We start from the raw sequence: 19899 nt of genomic DNA on the forward strand, positions 1-19899 counted from the left end.
GTTTCCAAGAGCCAGGGGAAGCCGGAGGTATAGTTTCAATCTCGGCGGCACTACTCGGCTGTTCAGGATGGTATGCAATGTGTAAAATTGAGCTGCCGCAGTCTACTAGTGTAGACGATCGTGTGGCGCAGATTCCAACAGCTCTACGCGGCTGAACCAATGGGATCGTTTGGATTCTGAACTGCGGAAATCTGCGCTACAAGAACGAGATCGACATTAACGTCTCGAGCAATCTCTCGCAGGCCCATGAATATGGTTTGACCAGGCCTGAGCAGCTGCAGCAGCAGTGGAGTCGGACCCAAGAGCAAGAGCAAGGAGGTGGGGGGAGCAACCCGGGCGTCCAGGGGAGGCGCAGTCTGGACCCGGGCCCTCTGCTCCGTGCTGCTCCTTCTCCTGCCGGCCGGTCCGTCTCTCTCAGGCGCCCCAGCCGAGCTGCCCGTGTCTTACGTTGTCCTCACACAAGTCCTCAGCTTGATATCAAGAAGTGTAACACAAAATACTTTATTTCACTTTTCAAGGAGCAACATGGTAAAAGATGGTTATTTTGTGTGGCTGTTTCCGTTCTGCTTCTGCGCTGATTTCACACACCTGCCCCCCCGATGCTAATTAGCATATCCAGACCCCCCTCTAGTGGAGGAACTCAGTTACTGCGCCGAAGCGGAGTGGAGACGATTCATCGGATCTGGTCTTTACCATGAAGGTCTTTTTAAATCGCTTACACATCAGCAGCAGAAGCCCGTATCGATCCACTGCTGGAGGAAGGTTCCCCAAGATGTTTCCACTTGCTTCGATCTATAGCTTCCATTTTATGTCTGCAAAATGTATTTTCTCTAACCTACAGCACCCTGATATACACGCATGTTAAATAAATGAATAAATGCATACATACTGCAACAACTGGGGGGGTTGTCAGAGAAAGAACGCACTCCACTCATTGTTCAGACAGCAGCTGCTCTTCATTCCGATTTATTATTACTCTACATCGACTCGCAGTCATGAGCCCGCTGTGCCCCGTCTTATACCCCATCCACCAGTCTGCATGGGATCGAGTGGTTTAAGCAATTACTGTAGATGTGCATTGAAAGTGTAATTGGATCAACGGGTGCAAGTGCTCTTTCAAACCGTCCGAATTGGGCTTAAGTCAGTAGAAAATAAATACATTTGAATGAGTCGGCATATTGTCCATTTACAGGTTAATTTTATTAGCGTTCTGCAATTACTGCCTCTATCCACAAGATGACAAACCCCGCCGTCTTCGCTTGAACACTTCACTCACAAACACTCCCAAGTCATGCGTCATACAAAATACATCCATGATACAGACTGGAAAAAGTTTACAAAAGCCCACGCGGGGTCTTCAGCCGCCGCCTCTGAGGAATGCAACCTCTACACCTCTCTGCTCAGGCCGGCGGCGAACTCCACGAGCGTTCTGGTTGGCCGTCCCGACATGCCCTTGCGCAGGTAGGGCACCTCGTCCTTGTTGGACATCACCCCCGCGATGTCCAGGTGCGCCCAGTGCGGGGCGGAGACGAACTCCCGCAGGAACGCCGCGGCAGTGCAGGCCCCCCCCGACCTGGGCGAGCCATCGAACGGAGAAAGGAGGGGGGAAAATAAATAAATAAATAAATAAATAAATAAATAATCTTTTGAGTGCTTCCATCTCCACGTATACATATGAAATGGATCAGATATTATATGTCTGGCTATATAACACCCTCGAGGCACAGGCGAAGGAACAGAACGAACCCACATGGAGGAGGCTTGGGATTCAGAGGGATGCAGGAGACTCCCTAATGTCATTTGGAAGAGATTTCCACACACCGGAAGGCTAACCAGGTCAAAATGGGATTAACACACCAGGGGAGCCCTCAGACAACCCTGAAATCCCCCTGCTATCGCTGACTGAGACTGCTCTGACCCCCGGCCCCCAGCGCCGAGGTCTGCGGTGCCGTCACTGGAATCGAGCCCTAACAGACCCCAGCCCGGATCAGTTTAACAAACGAAAACACTAAAACAATCAAATCTACCTTTTCACAGATGTCAAAATGCACACTCTCTCAAGCCGATGTGCAGCAGGCCAGCGACACTCGCACGTGGCGCACCTGTCTTGGACTCGATCCCGTTTCTCGTTTTGGTGCCCTTTCCCCTTCACCTACCGGCTGTACTTCCCGACGTTGTTGAGGTCGGCCAGCTGGCTCTCGGTCACCTGTCTGGTGTAGTGCTGGAACAGAGGCATCCTCCACACCCTGTCCCCCGTCACCGCGCCGGCCTGCAGTCGGGCACAGAGACGGTCAACACGCGGGCACCGGACAGCACCAGACACAGAACAATAACGACGCCTGGGGACAGACGCGGGGACAGACGGGCTGTGCTTGCCTTCTGCAGGTGATCCCATAACCAGTCTGAATTGGTGAAGACGCCGGCAGCCGCAGATCCGAGGGCCACATCCATGGCACCTGTCAATCAGGAAGTCCAAACATTGCTTAATAATCATTCTGAACAGCTGGAGAGATAGATTGTTAAATATAATGATATACTATCTGAACTATAATAATGGAACTGATAAGAATTTTCCAAGCTAAACAGTTTTAAATGTCAAATTATGCAAATCAGAAAGATTAAGCTTTCAATTAAGTCATTAAGAAAGCTCAGCTGGAATTAAGACCAGCAGGACAGTCGGTCCCGGCTATAACATCTCACACCAGAGCTTCAGCCCGTGCGCCGCGTCCGCAGGAAACTCGCACCTGTGAGCGTGGCAGCGTTCACTATAGCCCTGGGGTTCAAGCTGTGCGCGTAGCACAGCGCGTCGGCCAGTATCAGACGCCCCTCTGCGTCCGTGTTGTCGATCTGCGGGAATCGGGAAGCGCGGGAGTTTGAAGTTAGTGTTTGTCACACCAAACACACGTGATCAAGGCTGTGTTTCGGTGCACACGGTTCCCCGCATACAAGGTGCTCTGCGTCATTATTTCACTTCACGCCACAGCTGCAAAAATACACGTTCTCTCTCCTCAAAGTATCAGTGATGAAATGATCACGGCACCATACCTGTATCGTCTTCCCGTTCTTCGCCCGCACCACGTCTCCGGGTTTATTCGCCTTGCCACTGGGCATGTTCTCACAAAGCGGCGCCAAACCTGGAGGGGAAAAAATAATTTAAAATTCCCGTCTGCCCCGTCCATTCATTTTTCGTTCAACAATCTTGAGCTTGACGATGTATATATAAATTATTAACATCCAAATCTTCGTTTAATACAAATACGGCAATGAAGAGAAGCAGCGCTGATAGACAAGCACGACAGACACCGCTGATCAGCACTGACTCGACGCGGCCGTGCGCGTTCTTCGGCGGCTTGCGGACAAAAACAAGCACACAATGCGCGTCTCGCTGCGGAGTACGTTCACGGCCTCGGTGCGCCCGGAGTGACGCCCTCACCCACGATGTTGAGCGGGAGGTTCAGGGCCGCCGCCGTGACCACAGCGGAGCACACCGTCGCCGCCCCCCCCATATCCGCCCGCATGGCGTCCATGCCCGAAGACGGCTTCAGAGAGATCCCTCCGCTGCGGGGGGAGAGAGAGAGAGAGAGAGAGAGAGAGATGAACGAAACGCATCACTAACCCGACCGCTCCGATCTGCGGCGTCGGTGATGCAGTGTCAACTTCTAGGTTTAACGCAGAGGAGGACGGGCCGCCCGCTCACCTGTCGAAGGTCACCCCTTTCCCCACCAGCACCAGGGGAGGCTGGCTGGCGCTGGGGCCGCCCCGGTAGTGGATCTCCAGGAACACGGGCGGCTCCTCGGAGCCCTTGGACACGCTCAAGAAGGCCCCCATCTGATGGTCTTCTATCCAGGACTGTGGTCTGCGGCACAACAAACCACTGTGAACATCTGGGCATGGCCTCGGAGTGACCACAGACACAATGCTCAGGGCTGGGGAGGGCAGCCATCCGGCTTTTAAAACCCATCAGCTTCAAGTGCAGATCTTGGCCTTCAAATCACTTTCTTTAATGGCACGTATTTAGGACCGGGCTTCACACACCTGTCTCCCGCTGTACTCTACCTCATGTGCACCGTGACCTTGTCGGACAGAGGCGACAGTCTCTGCTGGATCGTCTCGGCAAAGGCGGTGGGCGTGACGTAGTTGGCAGGAGCCTCCATGAGGTGGCGCGCCAGGTTCTGCCCCTCGGCGTACAGCACCCCTCGGTGCCAGTCCGCAGCCCCCGAGCTGGAACACAGAGCCCACACTGAGCGCCGCGGAGCCGCTGCACGACATGCAGGAGAGACTACACAGGAAGCTATTTTACTGCAGAAATATTTTGTCAGTTCATGTAATTCTTAGTAATGCGTGACAATGGAAAATGGAACTACCGATTTGAATTCTAGAACGTGCCGGTTCAGGTTTAAACAGCGCAAGAAACGCGTCGGAGGTTTTGAAAAAGTTCTCACCTGCCGTGGAGCCGCGCATCGACCGCCGTCTTCTTCTTCTGCTTCAGCTCGTCGTACTCGAACAGGCCCAGCACCGCGCCCTCCGCCGCCGCCTGGGCGTCTCCGCACGCGTCCACCTCCACCACAGACACCTCCAGCTCCTGCAGCTGCCGGCAGCCCACTGGGGGAAAGAGGCGCGGACAGGGAGTGGGTTCCGGTGGCATAGAAGAGTCACTACACATCAACGACAGACTCCCCCCTAATCTGGGTTTCTTAATTGGTACACAGATCGATGTAGGATACAGATTAACATGTTTTAAATCAATCTGAAACACCACCCAGAATGTTTTTTCTGTGAAAGATGGGGAAATGACACACACACTACTTCGTATTTGTATTATATGTATAACAATTAAAACATTTACTTGTGCAGTACTATGAATTGCTATTTACTTTTTTTACTTGGATTTAGTGTTTCCATCAGGAATCATTAAACCAAGTGACTGGGTGACTCAGCCAATCATTAAAATGACGACTTCTTGTTGTTTTAAATGTAATTTCAGGTATTATATTAAACAACAAATATGTTCAGTAACCAAAACACAAGTGATAGATTTACTTACATTGGACATTACTAGCAATCTCTACCAAATACTGTACATTATTAAGAATTTCTGGTAGCAGTACATTTTATCTAAAGTTTCTTTTGGAGTGCACTGGTGAATGAATGCTGCTGCGATTTACTTTATAAATAATGCGCTGATGAGTAACGCAGCGTTGATGACGGAGTGCGCGTCCGACACTGTATCCGTCGGAGAGGCGAGACACCGGCGAGCCCACGGCGGGGCTGCGGGACCGGGGCGCTTTACCTGCCGCCGCGGCGCGGATGTTCTCTCGGCGCTGATCCCAGCTCTCCTGAGCGCACACCCCCGCCGAGGGCTTCCCCAGACCGACGAGCACCACGCTGGGGAAATCCTGGAGGAAGAGCATCGGGATCATCAGCCTGCTGCATTGCTTTACCAGCTCAAAAGCGAAACAGCACACGCATATGAGGCTACAGATCTTACAATGAATGGGAAGTCGCATGTTTTTACCTTGTGCACACCATAAAATATCCGGCTTTTCCCCCTTTTCAAAGCTGGTCCAGATCTAATGAGAGAGCAACGCAACAAATAGATTGACACCCACTTTGACCCATGTTGCACAGTGAGGTAATGTCATGCAGAAGGAGGTCAAGCCATGCATGCACACGTTTGCAGACGTGCCTGCGCACACACTCACACGGCCAGCAGCTCCCGCAGCCCGCCGGACAGGGACCGGTCGAAGGCCTCGGCGGACTCGGTGAAGCTCGGCCCGCCGTCCTCCTGCTCCTGTTCGTAGACCCCGAGGACCAGGCCCTGCGGAGGAAGGGTTTCATTAATGAAGTCTATGCACAGGGATGACACGTATGTGGGAGCAGTACACAAAGAGCGTCATGCATCGGCGCAGGTGTCGTCGCTGTCCCGTCAGCATCTCCGCTGTGAAACGCGTCGCAGGTGACGGCTCTACCTTCTGGGCGTCCCGGTGTGTTGGGGACAGAGACAGTGCCCGGCTGTGGTCCCTCCTCAGCCCCCACAGCGCTGCCCTTCTGAGGGGAAGCATGGCGGCGTGTCGAGTCGGCTGCAGGTGTGCGCTCCGGCACTGACAGCCCCACACGTGTCCCTCCGCCGCTTCCGACCTTCACACACGGCGCCGTGCTGACGTCATCAAGAGGCGACGCAGATCAGGGACAGTCGTAAAATCATACACTTATTCAGACACATGAAAATAAAATGTTATTCTGTTCTCTTGATCTGATCAGGTTTTTGTTGTTATTTCCAGTTGTTGCAAACATACACAGTGGCACAGCAGAGAATACAGATTGGGGGGAACACTGTTATGAATCCTACAGGACTACGGCCTGGGCTGTGTACCTCCATGTGTCCATAACTGCTGTGTGTGTCTTTTTATTAGAAAAAGTGTCCGTAGTTGCAAAGTGGGTAAACTGTTGATGAATATAGGCCAGTTCTTTCCATGTGGGGCTCACCTAATACATGATTTGAAAATGAAGATAATCCTCAATTTCGGTAGCATTCAAAGATGGCCTAAATGTGATCAAATAACATGCAACAACTGCAGAGGCATTTTGTAATGTATTAATTTATCCAAATATTCCCCAAATACCAGTGAAATTCAGTTTATAGATCCTGAAGCAAATAAAACAGAAGGCCAGAGTCTTCAAAATCCCAAAATGATACAAAGCAGCCAGTTAAAAGTGAGTTTACAGTCTGAGGAGAAAACGTCTGTCCAGAGTTTCAAACTGCTGGCCGTCTGCCTCAAACTCAACCTTTTGCATGTTTAGTAATTTGCTCCGGCGATTCCATAAGCGGTTCCTGCCCAAAACGTTGCCGCCGAAGTATGGGTCGACCTCGCGGGCGGCTCAGTAGAGGAGGTCCTCGCCAGTCACTACGGGTTCCTCCGGTTTCTTGGTCTGCACTTTCGGGAAACGGATCCCGCTGACGGCCACGACGATGACGTTGGTCCCGTGAGTGGCCACGCTCGCCACGCACAGCCAGAGAGAGAAGTCGTAGTGCTCCTCCAGCACGACAAACTGAAAGACGTTCTCTCGAAAGTTGGCCACGCGCTCCGTCAGACGGTGGAGCTTCATCGCAGCGATGAAACTGACGATTCCCAGCGTCCCGAACAGACCTGCAGAGCAGAGAGGAGAATGAAAGAAAATGTTACACAACAAAAACATAAAACACACTCGTGCTGTATCCAAAGCCATTCTTAATAACGCAGTAGGCCGACTATACGTCTACTGAGCCGTATTCAGTCAATAGAAATAAAGGAACATTATTACGGCTTCATTTCTATCATTCTCAGTTCGGTTCATGTGTTTTGAAACTGTACTCGTTTTTCACACTTGTCTTGGGTACAAAAGTGCCCTTTGGGAAAGTACTGGGGTCCATTATTGCGGTTCTCTTCCGTGTTTTCTCAGTCCGGCTCTGTTGTTCACACTCGGAAACAGTAGTGAGCATTAGCCTCACCTGCGACGAAGTTCCACAGGTACAACCCGGCCGGGCCTTTGATCGACTGGTACGGGATCTTCCTGACGTTATAAACGCAGAATCCGAAACTGACGAGAGCAAAGGCTATGGCAACGAAGAGAAACAGGATAATTGTCATGTGAAGAGCGGTGTTCAGTGTTTTCACGAGGTTTGGGAAGACTGCAAAAGAAAGAGGAAGAAAGACAATTAGGTTACACTTTCTTTTCCTTTCCTGGTGCGTCACTCAGGATTTCACGACACATTGTATCTACAGGGCACCGTGTTCTGCACCGTGAGGGCCAGGGGACGATTAAGACTGTGTAGCATATACTACAGGGTTAGGTTCAAGGCTGAAGAGTTGGGGTTAGATTCAAGTTTTAGTGAAGAGAATTATAAAATAATGTTTGCATCAAAGGCAATAACTTCAGTGTAAAATAATAATAATAATCTGTACATTTACAGTAGCTTGATCTGCCAGTACGTCAATGCAAATGATTATAATAACACAAGAGTTACTGTAAAGTGGCTTAACATTATTATCACAGTAATATTGTCTTTACTGTAGTTATTCCAGTACACTAGCAAATGTGGGTGTCTTTTAAATAATTCCTCGCTCCGTCCTCCCCGAGCATTAGACTGAGGTTTAGTTCAGCTCAGGGTACTGCTGTATCTTTTTGTCGAGGTTTGCACACCCCACCAGCTATATACACTCACCTAAAGGATTATTAGGAACACCATACTAATACTGTGTTTGACCCCCTTTCGCCTTCAGAACTGCCTTCATTCTACGTGGCATTGATTCAACAAGGTGCTGAAAGCATTCTTTAGAAATGTTGGCCCATATTGATAGGATAGCATCTTGCAGTTGATGGAGATTTGTGGGATGCACATCCAGGGCACGAAGCTCCCGTTCCACCACATCCCAAAGATGCTCTATTGGGTTGAGATCTGGTGACTGTGGGGGCCAGTTTAGTACAGTGAACTCATTGTCATGTTCAAGAAACCAATTTGAAATGATTCGACCTTTGTGACATGGTGCATTATCCTGCTGGAAGTAGCCATCAGAGGATGGGTACGTGGTGGTCATAAAGGGATGGACATGGTCAGAAACAATGCTCAGGTAGGCCGTGGCATTTAAACGATGCCCAATTGGCACGAAGGGGCCTAAAGTGTGCCAAGAAAACATCCCCCACACCATTACACCACCACCACCAGCCTGCACAGTGGTAACAAGGCATGATGGATCCATGTTCTCATTCTGTTTACGCCAAATTCTGACTCTGAAATTGTAGCCTCTTTTTCCTATTTGTAGTGGAGATGAGTGGTACCCGGTGGGGTCTTCTGCTGTTGTAGCCCATCCGCCTCAAGGTTGTACGTGTTGTGGCTTCACAAATGCTTTGCTGCATACCTCGGTTGTAACGAGTGGTTATTTCAGTCAAAGTTTCTCTTCTATCAGCTTGAATCAGTCGTCCCATTCTCCTCTGACCTCTAGCATCAACAAGGCATTTTCGCCCACAGGACTGCCGCATACTGGATGTTTTTCCCTTTTCACACCATTCTTTGTAAACCCTAGAAATGGTTGTGCGTGAAAATCCCAGTAACTGAGCAGATTGTGAAATACTCAGACCGGCCCGTCTGGCACCAACAACCATGCCACGCTCAAAATTGCTTAAATCACCTTTCTTTCCCATTCAGACATTCAGTTTGGAGTTCAGGAGATTGTCTTGACCAGGACCACACCCCTAAATGCATTGAAGCAACTGCCATGTGATTGGTTGGTTAGATAATTGCATTAATGAGAAATTGAACAGGTGTTCCTAATAATCCTTTAGGTGAGTGTATATACACGTGGAAAACTACAGGATTTCCACATAACACGGCTTCCTTACCAGAGAAAGGGTATCCTAGAAATCCGAGTTAATGTACAGTAACTTACTGGATTGTACTGTAAAGAAAACAGGTGAATTTACACCTTTATTGTGTACAGTGGTCAAGTTAAGGTTACGACAAAGGATACGGTCATGGTGTAAGGGCTCGGATAAAGGTCAACATTGAGCTGACCCTAATTCTAGCACCCTAATTCCTTCTGTGGTCTGGAATTAAATTTCCTTTTTCTTCCCTTTTCAAACTTAATTCCTAATGGTTTTCATCATATAATAGCACAAATTATAAGTTATTCAGAGCTTGTATTTGTAGATGAGTATGTTTATATACTTCATGAAACATTACTAAAAAATTACTAAGAAATGCTGTCAAACAATACACATTATTATTTATTATTATTATTTATTTACTAGCAGACGCTCTTGTCCAGGGCGATACAAAGTGCAATAATACAGTGCAGTTCAAGACATAATACGTTTTACAATTTACTCAAGTGTACATGAGATATACAGCAAACAATATCTGAGGTCCTGCATCCTAGATTGTAAAAGCTGAAAGTGCAGACAAGATGTGAGGTCCCAGTCAATTATCATTATTATTATTATTATTATTATTATTATTATTATTATTATTGTTATTATTAAATAATGGTTAATATTAAAGAAGAAGAAGAGACACGTACTGTAGATCCTGGAGCGGCGGCTGCCCAGCCCGCACTGCCGGATCTTGGCTCCCTGGAAGAGGCCGAAGTGGATGTCCCCCAGGAACAGGACGAGCTCCGGGGCGGAGGCGTTGACCAGCTCGGCGCCCGTCTTGCACAGGATCCTGCCCCGCGTCCAGCGCTCGGTGGTCAGCGCCACGGCCAGCAGCACCGCGGAGGACAGGCTGAGCGCCGAGGCCAGCGCCAGCAGGATGCGTTTCAGGAGTCCGGGCATCGCGCCGCCTAGGCGGGGAACCCGAGCCCCGGCTGCCCGCGGGCTGTAACCGGACGCCGGGCTGCGGCTCCACGCAGGGCGCCCACACGGCCCGCCATCGCCGCGGCTGCAGGGGTGCTGGCGTGGGAAGTTTTTCTGCTAACGCGGGGAGGGTCCGGAGCCGGAGAGCAGCCGCGCAGCAGCGAGGTAATCCTATCCGCGCTGCCCGCACTCGGGCTTATTGTGCCGCTAGTGAACCGGCCCGCTGTCGGGGGGAGGCGGCGCGGCGCTGCGGGGCTCTGCGTCTCCGAGGCGGGTTCAGTCGTCACGGGCTGCAGCCGCTGCCCCGATCAGATATCACAGGTGCGCTTACAGCCCCGGCGCAGAGCCGCAGCACAGGCGGCCGGGGACAGCGGGACTGGGGGGATTGGTGGACATGGGGGGACTGGGGGGACATGGTGGACATGGGGGGACTGGGGGACATGGTGGCCATGGGGGACTGGGGGACATGGGGGGACTGGGGGACATGGTGGACATGGGGGGACTGGTGGACATGGGGGGACTGGGGGACATGGGGACATGGGGGGACTGGTGGACATGGGGGGACTGGGGGACATGGGGGGACTGGGGGACATGGGGGGACATGGTGGACATGGGGACACTTCGGTGCGCAGATACAGTGGGGAGGCTGTGCGAGATTTACACTCGCCTGGCGGCAACATAAAGGATATAACACAGCCCCGCTGTGCTGTGATGTCATGCTTGTTCAAGGTCCCATGCTTCGCACAGTAACTTGTCCAGGGTTGAACTAACTCCAGCAGCGTTGCAATTAAAAGTGTCTATATAATCCGCACTCACCAGAGTAAAATGAACACTTTCCACAGAGCTGGCATTTTTACTCTGCTCTCAGGGAGTTAAATAAGCAGCTCTTACAAGTGTTTATTGTATTTAACACTGCGCTCTCTCCAGTGTTCACCCTGTTACTCCATTCAATTGTCAAATTATCAATCAAACTATAACTAGCATCACCACAAGATCTGCTTCTATACTCTCTGGATGATCAGAAATGTGTGCATGTGTAGAACTGATACTGTGGATTACAATCTAGCAGTTAGAGAGAGAAAATAAATATTGGTTTACAATGTCCTGTTCAGTAAATGAATACCAGACCCAATGAAACACACAAACGGGTCAGACATATACAGGCCATGCTTACAGGCACCACCACAAACCGATGATTAGCCAACCATCGTGGTCTGCGCTTGACTCAAAACATGGGTTCAGAGTTAGGGTAGAAAAATCTGACAACACGAATATAAATACATTGGTGCGTAAAGATACATTGTACCCTCAAACAATAGTGAATGTACAATAATTAACATTTACACATTTATTAAGAAACCAATCAAACCATAAAACAACAATTATTCGTGATTTTAGAATTGTTTTTTTTTTTAATTATCATAAGTATTACAATTTTGTATGGTTTTAATTTCGAAATGTAAAATACTTTCCCATTACAAACAGTATATATGCACGATTCCGGTACCAGTGCGTTATTGTCCTATCCAGTGCTCATAATCATCTTCATAATTATTTTAATTTATTTTTTATTATTATTGATTTCTTGGCAGACGCCCTTATCCAGGGCGACTTACAACATAAGTGCAAACATACAGAGAAGTACAAGGCATCAATCATTACAAATTCAATTTAGCTAAAACAGCAATTCAAAATAATACATTTTACAAATTCCAATTTACAATGTACACAAGTACAGTAAGAGACTTCCTACATCCTGAACGGACGGTGAAAGCTAAGTGCTGTCAAGATGTCGGGTTACAGACGAGGGCTACGGGAAAGGGAGCAAGGAGGAGAACAATCAAGAACGCGAGGAGCATAATAAGCTGAAGTGCATCTAGCAGGGATAGAGGACTGATATTACAAGTGCTGTGGGAAGAGATGCGTCTTGATAAGCGCTGGAATGAGGTCAAGGACTCGCTGTTTTGACTTCGGTGGGCAGGTCGTTCCACCATTTAGGGTTCAGGGATGAGAAGGAGCGGCTCTGGAGGAAGGAGAGTGGAGAGGAGGCAGAGTTAGTCTTCTGGCACTGGAGGAGCGCAGTGGTCTGGAGGGGATGTATGGAGAGACGAGGGTCTGAAGGTATCTCGGTGCAGTGTGGTCCAGACAGCGGTAGGTGAGGGTCAGTGTCTTGAACTGGATTCGTGTCGCTATCGGGAGCCAGTTGAGGGAGCGGAGCAGTGGAGTAGCGTGTGAATCGGGCAGAGAGACACCAGACGAGCCGCAGAGTTCTGGATGAGCCGGAGCGGCGGGTAGTGGATGCAGGCAGGCCGGCCGGGAGGGAGAGGACCGGGGACTGGACGAGCAGCTGCGTCGAGTGGTCGGTGAGGAAGGGACGGATCCGGCGTATGTTGCTCAGGAAGAACCTGCAGGTGCGTGTCAGCGTGGTGATGTGCTGGGGGTAGGAGAGCACAGGGTCGAGGGTGACTCCTAGATTTATAGCGGAAGAAGAAGGACAGAGTGTGGTGGATTCCAATGGGATCGAGATGGGGAGGTCAGCAGAAGGTGAGGAAGAGTGGAGGGAAAAACAGGAGATCCGATTTGGAGAGGCTGATCTTCATGTTCATAATCATCTTCATTGTTCATAATCACGTTCATCTTAATTTTGGCACTGGTCACCCTGCATAGCACTGAGCTCTGCTGTCAATCACATGTATAAGCCCTGACCCGGGGCTTCTCCAGCCTGGCTCTGGAGGACCTCCCACACCGCTTTTTTTTTTCAATCCTCAATTACTTAATTGAACCTTTAATTAAACTAAAATGTTCCCACGCAGAGCCTTTTAATTATTTCATTAAGTCAAGTTTAACATTGTATAAGGGATTTCCTAACTTATTAAGGAACCAACTTTGTATCAGTTACACAATTTAAAAAGTAAATTTAAGCAAAATATTAAATTAAGGGTTCAATTCCGTTACGGAGAGCTCGGCTGGAGCAAAAAAGCGCAGAGTGGGGGTGTCCAGGGCCGGCTGATGGCAGTAGGCTGGTGCACGGTGCTGTGGGAGGCGCACATCCGCTCACCCAGACCCGGTGCCCGTCGTCACCTCGGCCGCTTCTCCCAGGTCCACTCTGCGCATGCCCGGATTCCTCTCCAGGTATTAGTGTCAGCCCACATCATGTGCGCCGCGCTCATTGGCCAGCGCTGTGCCGAGCAGGCAGGAGGGGTTAGTGTAGCCTCTGTGTTGTGCCGGTGCCGGTGCCAGGGCGAGCAGGAGCACCAGTCTGACCATGGCAGCTGCAGAGGCGCGCCGCGTCGTCGTCTACGGAGGAAAGGGCGCCCTGGGGTCCCAGTGCGTGCGGTTCTTCAAGGCCAGGAGCTGGGTGAGCGCGTCGGCGCACAGAGCAAATCAGCCTGAACACCGAGGCCCGGGAGAACCGCTCAGTGCGCAGCTGTTTCAGCCGGGTTTATGTATTTATACCCGGACTAACATAGGCTGTGCTTTATGCAGGTGAAATCATTTCCGTGCATTACTGATGCTGTCTTCCTTGCTTTACTGTCATCTCCTAATTGAAAATCATGTGCGACGTCATCCTGCTCTCCGGTCGCAATGTGCAGCGCCTTCATATTTTAAAACCAGATCAAACTCTCCCTCCTATCACTGAGAGGAGAGATCGATTCATGTGCAGATTGTAAATCCGTGACGTGCCTCGTTTTCGGGTCTGTGCAAGAGTCGCGCAATATCTGTATCGTATGCAAACCCTTGCTTTATAACATTATTCATAATTATTCTTGATTGCAGTGGGTGGCGTCCATCGACATCACGGCCAACGAGGAGGCCAACGCCAACGTGCTGGTCAAGATGACGGAGTCGTTCACCGAGCAGGCGCAGCAGGTAGGGAGCAGCTCTGCGCGGCTCCGCCAATGGGAGCGCCGGGATCCTGCAGCTCTGCGCAGCGCTGTGGGGATCTGCGCTGTGTGTGCTGTTTGCGCAGCAGCTGCAGCTGTCCGCTCATGGGGGAGAGTGAAAGGGAGGCTGTTAGTATGGCGTCATCATCGAGAGTACATCAATGGGAAACAATGTAACCGTTAGCCACCTTAACAACAGCCCAGCCTGTGCGCACACAGTGGAAATTAAGATTGGATTCATCTTTTTAAGAAATAACCCCCTAGAACAGGACTTCCCTCTAATGCTTTAGCCTACTACTACACACAATGCCATACAGGTACATAACTTTCCTTACGCAGGGTTGATGGCTTTCCAAATATTGAGCATCACTGAATCTGTGAATGTGCTGAGAAAACCTTGTTTATTTTACCGCGTTTTCACGTCCTTCTGCCGCAGGTCACTGCCGACGTGTCTCAGCTTCTGGGAGAAAACAAAGTGGATGCGATCCTGTGTGTGGCGGGGGGCTGGGCTGGGGGCAGCGCTAAAGCTAAGGGTAGGTGGTTGGTACAGCATGCCGTGGGAAAGAAAACCCACCCGTGATGACCAGACTCTGCAAACTGCATTTTGGAGATCGAGATCAAGCCATATTAATATTTAGAGCCTTGGTGCCTCTAGAAAAGGATTACTTTACAAAGTCACGAACACAAACCAATCAACAACGAGTCTTAATTTGTGTCTCTGCACATTTATATCAAAAACAGTTTGACAGTAATCGTAAATATATTTCTTAGTTTCTATGAAATCCATTTTGTTTCCCACAGACAGGATCCTTTTACTGATTTTTCAGGGCCTGCTAGGTCCTTTACATTGCGGCGAACTGAGCCCGAGTGGTATTCTGTTGATCCGTGTCTGAATAAAGTAGTATCCTTGCCCCCCCCCCCCCCCCCCCCCAAGCCCTGTACAAGAACAGCGACCTCATGTGGAAGCAGAGCGTTTGGACCTCCACCATATCCAGCCACCTGGCCACGCAGCACCTGAAGGAGGGAGGCCTGCTGACGCTCGCCGGAGCTAAAGCCGCCCTGTCCGGGACCCCAGGTAGGGCTGCGTCCGTCTGCTGCGAGGCTTTGGAGTCGCGGGTGTGGATTCCTGAGGGGCCCGGTGTTTGGAGGCCGCGGAGACGTCACATGGGCTCTGAGCTCTGATCACACGGATGAGGGTCGGGGTTGCGGACGGGCCTCGGAGTCGGGGTGTAGACGTGATCGACGCCAGAGCTCAGACGGAGGGCACGAGGTGTCCGGATGTCATCTATAACGCAAAGGGCTACTCCTTTAACAGTGTTTTCCCCTTTTTTACGGGGCTGGCCCTCTCTTATCAGAGACACAGGCACAAAGTGCAGTCGGGGGTTATGTGCACACAGGCAGGCAGCCAGAACAAACATGAGGTTTTGCAAGTCATTCGAGTGGAGAAAGACCTTTCAGGAAATTAAAAACAGTGGAAATAATAGTTTCATATATAATCATATCTCAGTTTACCGATCGATGAAAGATTTTAATAAAGGCGCAGTAAGAGACAATTGCACAGTATTTGTAATCGTTCATGGAAAGAGGAGGGAATGATTCGAGTTGGGATTCATTTGGTAGTGGCAGTATTACAAATAATAAACAGCCTCTGGATTGGTTTTAAATGTATTTGAAGCCGAAGAGCATGTTTGCTGAGCCCAGAGAACAATAGGGGAAGCTACAGCACCCAAAATCCCCCTTTCAGCAGGAATTGTATAGGAGCCAATTGTGTTGGGCATAATACGCAAGGTGTGTGACTCAACACTTTTAACGGCACATGTGTTTGCATTTATGTTCTGTTTGATCTAGCCTGGCTGCCTCTTTCACCAGAGACTGAAACAAATCCTTTCAACATTGAGAGAGAGAGAGAGAGAGAGAGAGAGAGAGAGAGAGAGAGAGGAGAAACACATTTTGCTTCAATGTGGTGGTAAAACTGCCGGATTTAGTAGAATGCGTTGTGAACGTTTTTATTTTCTACTTCAGTTTTGCTGTGGAAATGTAACCTCATTGTTACGTCTGCACTGGAGTTTAAAATCCGAGTCGGTAGCATGAAAACCATTTTCCCCTCCTCAAAATACTCAGGTCTGCGTGGCGTCTTATCCAGTTTACTACCGTTTCATGTTCTTTTTCGGAGAGCCTACCTGAATGATATCACAAGTTTCAGGAGGGCTGTGGATGCCCAGAAATCCCTTAAGCTCGTTCTCCGGACAGACGTTTTCCAGCAGATTAAGAAACTGTGAATGGCACAGGCTTGCACTGGCTGGAGTAGTTTAGTCCTCAAATATGTAACCCCCAACTAAAGTGTTTTGTTCAGTTTTTGTAAGCTGCAAGTTGTCTCCAGTGCACCATATACTGACAGCAGTTTCCTGTTACTTGCTTAATAATAGCTTAATAGGTTGGGCTTTTCCATTGAGAGGGCTAATTGCAAAATGCAGTGGCCATAATCTTTACAAAAAATAAATCAAAAAAGGAAAGCTGTCCTGATATTCGCGCCAGTCCGAAAGCAAAGATTTTAGATGGTTTGTTACCCTTGCAAACTAATTCACAAGCTCACGAAATATTCAAGGAATGAGCAATCCTCCCCCTGCTCCCATTGGCGGACCGAAAGGCGGGGGGGAAATTGATTCCAGACGTCCTACATTTTCTGAGCGAGAGGAACGTGATCCTGTGGCCCTGAACTTAACCTTTTTAGTCCAACTTTGAGAACATTCTATTGTGTGCGCTTCTTAAATACAATTAAAAATACAACGTGCTCGATTGCATGCCATATATTATTGTTATTATTAGGCCAATCTTCTTGGACTACAGGGGAAGCTTTACATGTCATAGTACATAATTAAAATGTCCTTGAGGTTATGGCTATATGCTTTGATCAGCTATTTAGCTTCATAATTCAAGCATTATGGTTTCCCCTCTCCTTTAAAACAACCCGGGTCCGTCTGTGAGATTGATTAAGACATCTTCTCGCCTCTTTTCATTCCACTTGTATAGTTCCCCTTAATTGTATCACTGGTAATGCTTCCAGAAGTGATACTGCATATAATCTGGTTCTTAAAATGATTCACACAAGATCATAAACCCCTGACCTGTACCGTGACAGTCACTGAAATGTCAAGGGATGGTTGTCGAACTCTCTTCACTTTGCTCCAGTGTCCGGAACCGGGGCCCGGACCCCCCACTGCTCTGAAAGCCCGGACTCAAGCTCTTCTTCCTCTTCCCCTCAGGCATGGTGGGGTATGGCATGGCCAAAGCCGCCATTCACCAGCTGTGTCAGAGTCTGGCGGGAGAGTCCAGCGGGCTGCCGGCCGGCGCCGCGGCTGTGGCCATCCTGCCGTAAGTATCCGCAGAAAGTACACGAACGGAGATGGCAAACCTAGTCCTGTCGTTGTTTTGGGAACTGGGTTTGTGCTTTTACGATATAATGGTAAAGTACTGCGACTGCGTGTGTGTGCATGTGTTTGCGGTTTTGAAAGGAGTTTGATCTTGCTTTCCCCAGCATGTTTTCTGTACCTCTTGAGGGTGTTTTGATCATGCAGTGGCACCCAAAAGCATCTGAATATCATTACTGCGATGGCTTTGCAGTTCTCCTAATGAAAAGCAGATTGCTTAATTTGGTGGCCAGGTGGATTCTTTTAAAGCCGCTTTCCTTTTGAAAATGCTTTTTTTTTTTTTTTTTCAGTTTTTTTTTTTTCTATAGTTTTGTTTCTCTATGCCAGAATTTAAATTGGAACTGGCTGATGTTTCAGTTTTAACTTCCCATTCAGGGACTTTCAATTTATAACCAGACTGACATTTTATTCTGGTTATCAAGTTAATGTTAATAGTATCTTAAAACCAGAAGTGTAAACCTACCTGTTTTAATACAGGTGGACTTGTAGCATTGTGGCATTATTCACCTTATGGTATTCAGCTTTTGGATTATATTTCCTTATTTGAATTGATAATTGGAGAGCGGAAAACCTGATTAATGATAGTCTTGCACATATTTAATGTATAACTTGAAATAAGGTACAATCCAGATTAAATGAGAGCTATGAGTAAGCCTTGGTCTCACTCCTCTCTGGGATGCATCTTTTCCGAGCGTGCCATTCAGAAACTAATAACGTCCCCGTCTTTCTCAGCGTTACCTTGGACACGCCAATGAACAGGAAATCCATGCCGGACGCAGACTTCGGCGCCTGGACTCCGCTGGACTTTGTCGCAGAGTGAGTGTGGTTATTATTAATAGCCACGTGCTCTGCTTGATCATATCTCCCCGGCTTGGCGCCCGCCTTGCTTCTGTCCTTCATTCATGCTAGTGCCTGGTAATAAAAACACAATGTATATTTGTGTCACTACTGGGCCTAGCACTTGTATATCTCAGGATGTAAGTGGGCTGTTCACTGGATTCTTAAACTGTTATTCGTTTGATTTCAGGTAATAAACCATTTTCTTGAATCCTTACCCTTAATTAATACCTATGCGGTCATACTTTTCACCAGAAGGTGGTGCCTGTGTCAATGGAGTCAGACCGCAGCGTCCATGAACGGACTGCAGTTTAAATTAACCTTTTAAACATCTCAAGACAGTTACCCCTAAAGACCGCCAGCCAGCCAGTCTGCCTGTCACTGCCACTCCCTACCAAAGCACAGAGAAATCCTACTGTAGTGCAAAAAAAAGGGAGAAATTACTCTTTAACCTCCGCAAACCTTTATGCTTGTATTCCAGAACCTTCTACAACTGGAGCACCGGAGTGAGTCGGCCCGCCTCGGGGAGCCTCGTCCAGCTGGTCACCACAGCAGGAAAGACTGAGGCTTCTCCGGCCCGGCCCTGAGAGGAGCCTCCGAACAGCAGCAACGCGGAGATCGGCCGACCCGTGATCCTGCAGCGAGTTAGACCGCTGCAGGGCCTGAGCAGTAGTGTTTTAGTGGATTTGTGTGGATGTTACACGAGGTATGGAAGCCCCCCCCCCCCCCAAAAAAAAGGGAGAAAAAGCACTAACTTGGGTTCGAATACATTAGCAAATACTGCCACAGTTCCTTGACCGATTACATGAATTAAACTGGAAGTCGGACGAGCATTTGCTAATGGACTCGAAACCACGTGTGCAAAAAGGCGCCATCCCGTCCCGAATTGACCGAACAGTGCAGTTCTTCCTGGTAGTGGCCTTACTGTGGGTGTGGACCGAGAGTCTGTCTGTGAAGATGTGGGTCTGTGTGTGTGGGTGTCGCGCCTTCTCAGCCCAGTCCACCTGTGCCATCCGTGACGACGTGATTACAGGCCGTGTTGGAATTTGTGCTGTTTTGTGTTAAATGTTGAAACTGGTTGCAATAAAGGTGTAATGCTGCACGTTTGTGTGTGTCTTGATTTCTGCCTGAGTTTGTGTTGGTGTGTTTCCTTCACTGCTTTTAAATAAACACGGCTTCTTAGTTCTTTCTATTGTGCCTATCAATATCGTTTCCTCCCTTAAAGTAAGATTTTCAAAAATGTCACTTTTTAACACTTAAAGATTTTATATTCTAGTATGGTATCCTAGATGTCACTCACAAGGAAGGTGATAGTGATATTTACTACATTATATCTGGCACTATCAAAGTTCAGGACGACGTTTGCGTGACCTTTACACCAGTTGAGTTAACGCAGACGACGGGTTATCTGCGCAGAAACG

At 48.9% G+C, this 19899-nt stretch overlaps 3 protein-coding genes across 4 annotated transcripts; 1 reads left to right on the plus strand and 2 right to left on the minus strand.

Annotated features, from left to right (window-relative positions):
* Positions 1-1176: 1176 nt before the first annotated feature.
* lap3 (leucine aminopeptidase 3) lies at positions 1177-6464 on the minus strand. The gene is made up of 13 exons (XM_066718074.1): positions 5970-6464; positions 5703-5818; positions 5516-5570; positions 5291-5396; positions 4443-4602; positions 4057-4221; positions 3698-3856; positions 3434-3558; positions 3046-3134; positions 2745-2847; positions 2377-2456; positions 2157-2269; positions 1177-1573 (listed from the first exon to the last, which is right to left on the minus strand). Exons 1-13 carry the CDS (start codon positions 6060-6062, stop codon positions 1387-1389), a joined length of 1551 nt encoding a protein of 516 aa, XP_066574171.1. The 5' UTR covers positions 6063-6464; the 3' UTR covers positions 1177-1386.
* A 119-nt stretch (positions 6465-6583) lies between these two features.
* Positions 6584-10600, minus strand: clrn2 (clarin 2). The gene is made up of 3 exons (XM_066718077.1): positions 10056-10600; positions 7490-7669; positions 6584-7148 (listed from the first exon to the last, which is right to left on the minus strand). The coding sequence occupies exons 1-3, from the start codon at positions 10306-10308 to the stop codon at positions 6880-6882; spliced, it is 702 nt and encodes a 233-aa protein (XP_066574174.1). The 5' UTR covers positions 10309-10600; the 3' UTR covers positions 6584-6879.
* A 2907-nt stretch (positions 10601-13507) lies between these two features.
* Positions 13508-19580, plus strand: LOC136764221 (dihydropteridine reductase). Of its 2 annotated transcripts, none has more exons than XM_066718075.1 (7): positions 13508-13687; positions 14107-14199; positions 14650-14746; positions 15148-15288; positions 17477-17585; positions 18374-18457; positions 18960-19580. In XM_066718075.1, the coding sequence occupies exons 1-7, from the start codon at positions 13595-13597 to the stop codon at positions 19063-19065; spliced, it is 723 nt and encodes a 240-aa protein (XP_066574172.1). In that variant the 5' UTR covers positions 13508-13594; the 3' UTR covers positions 19066-19580. The 2 variants fall into 2 exon arrangements, with proteins under 2 accessions (XP_066574172.1, XP_066574173.1); XM_066718076.1 differs by lacking the exon at positions 13508-13687 and adding an exon at positions 13705-13815.
* Positions 19581-19899: the final 319 nt, after the last annotated feature.

Source organism: Amia ocellicauda, chromosome 12 (genome assembly GCF_036373705.1).
Source record: "Amia ocellicauda isolate fAmiCal2 chromosome 12, fAmiCal2.hap1, whole genome shotgun sequence".
Classification (NCBI taxonomy): Eukaryota; Metazoa; Chordata; class Actinopteri; order Amiiformes; family Amiidae; genus Amia; species Amia ocellicauda.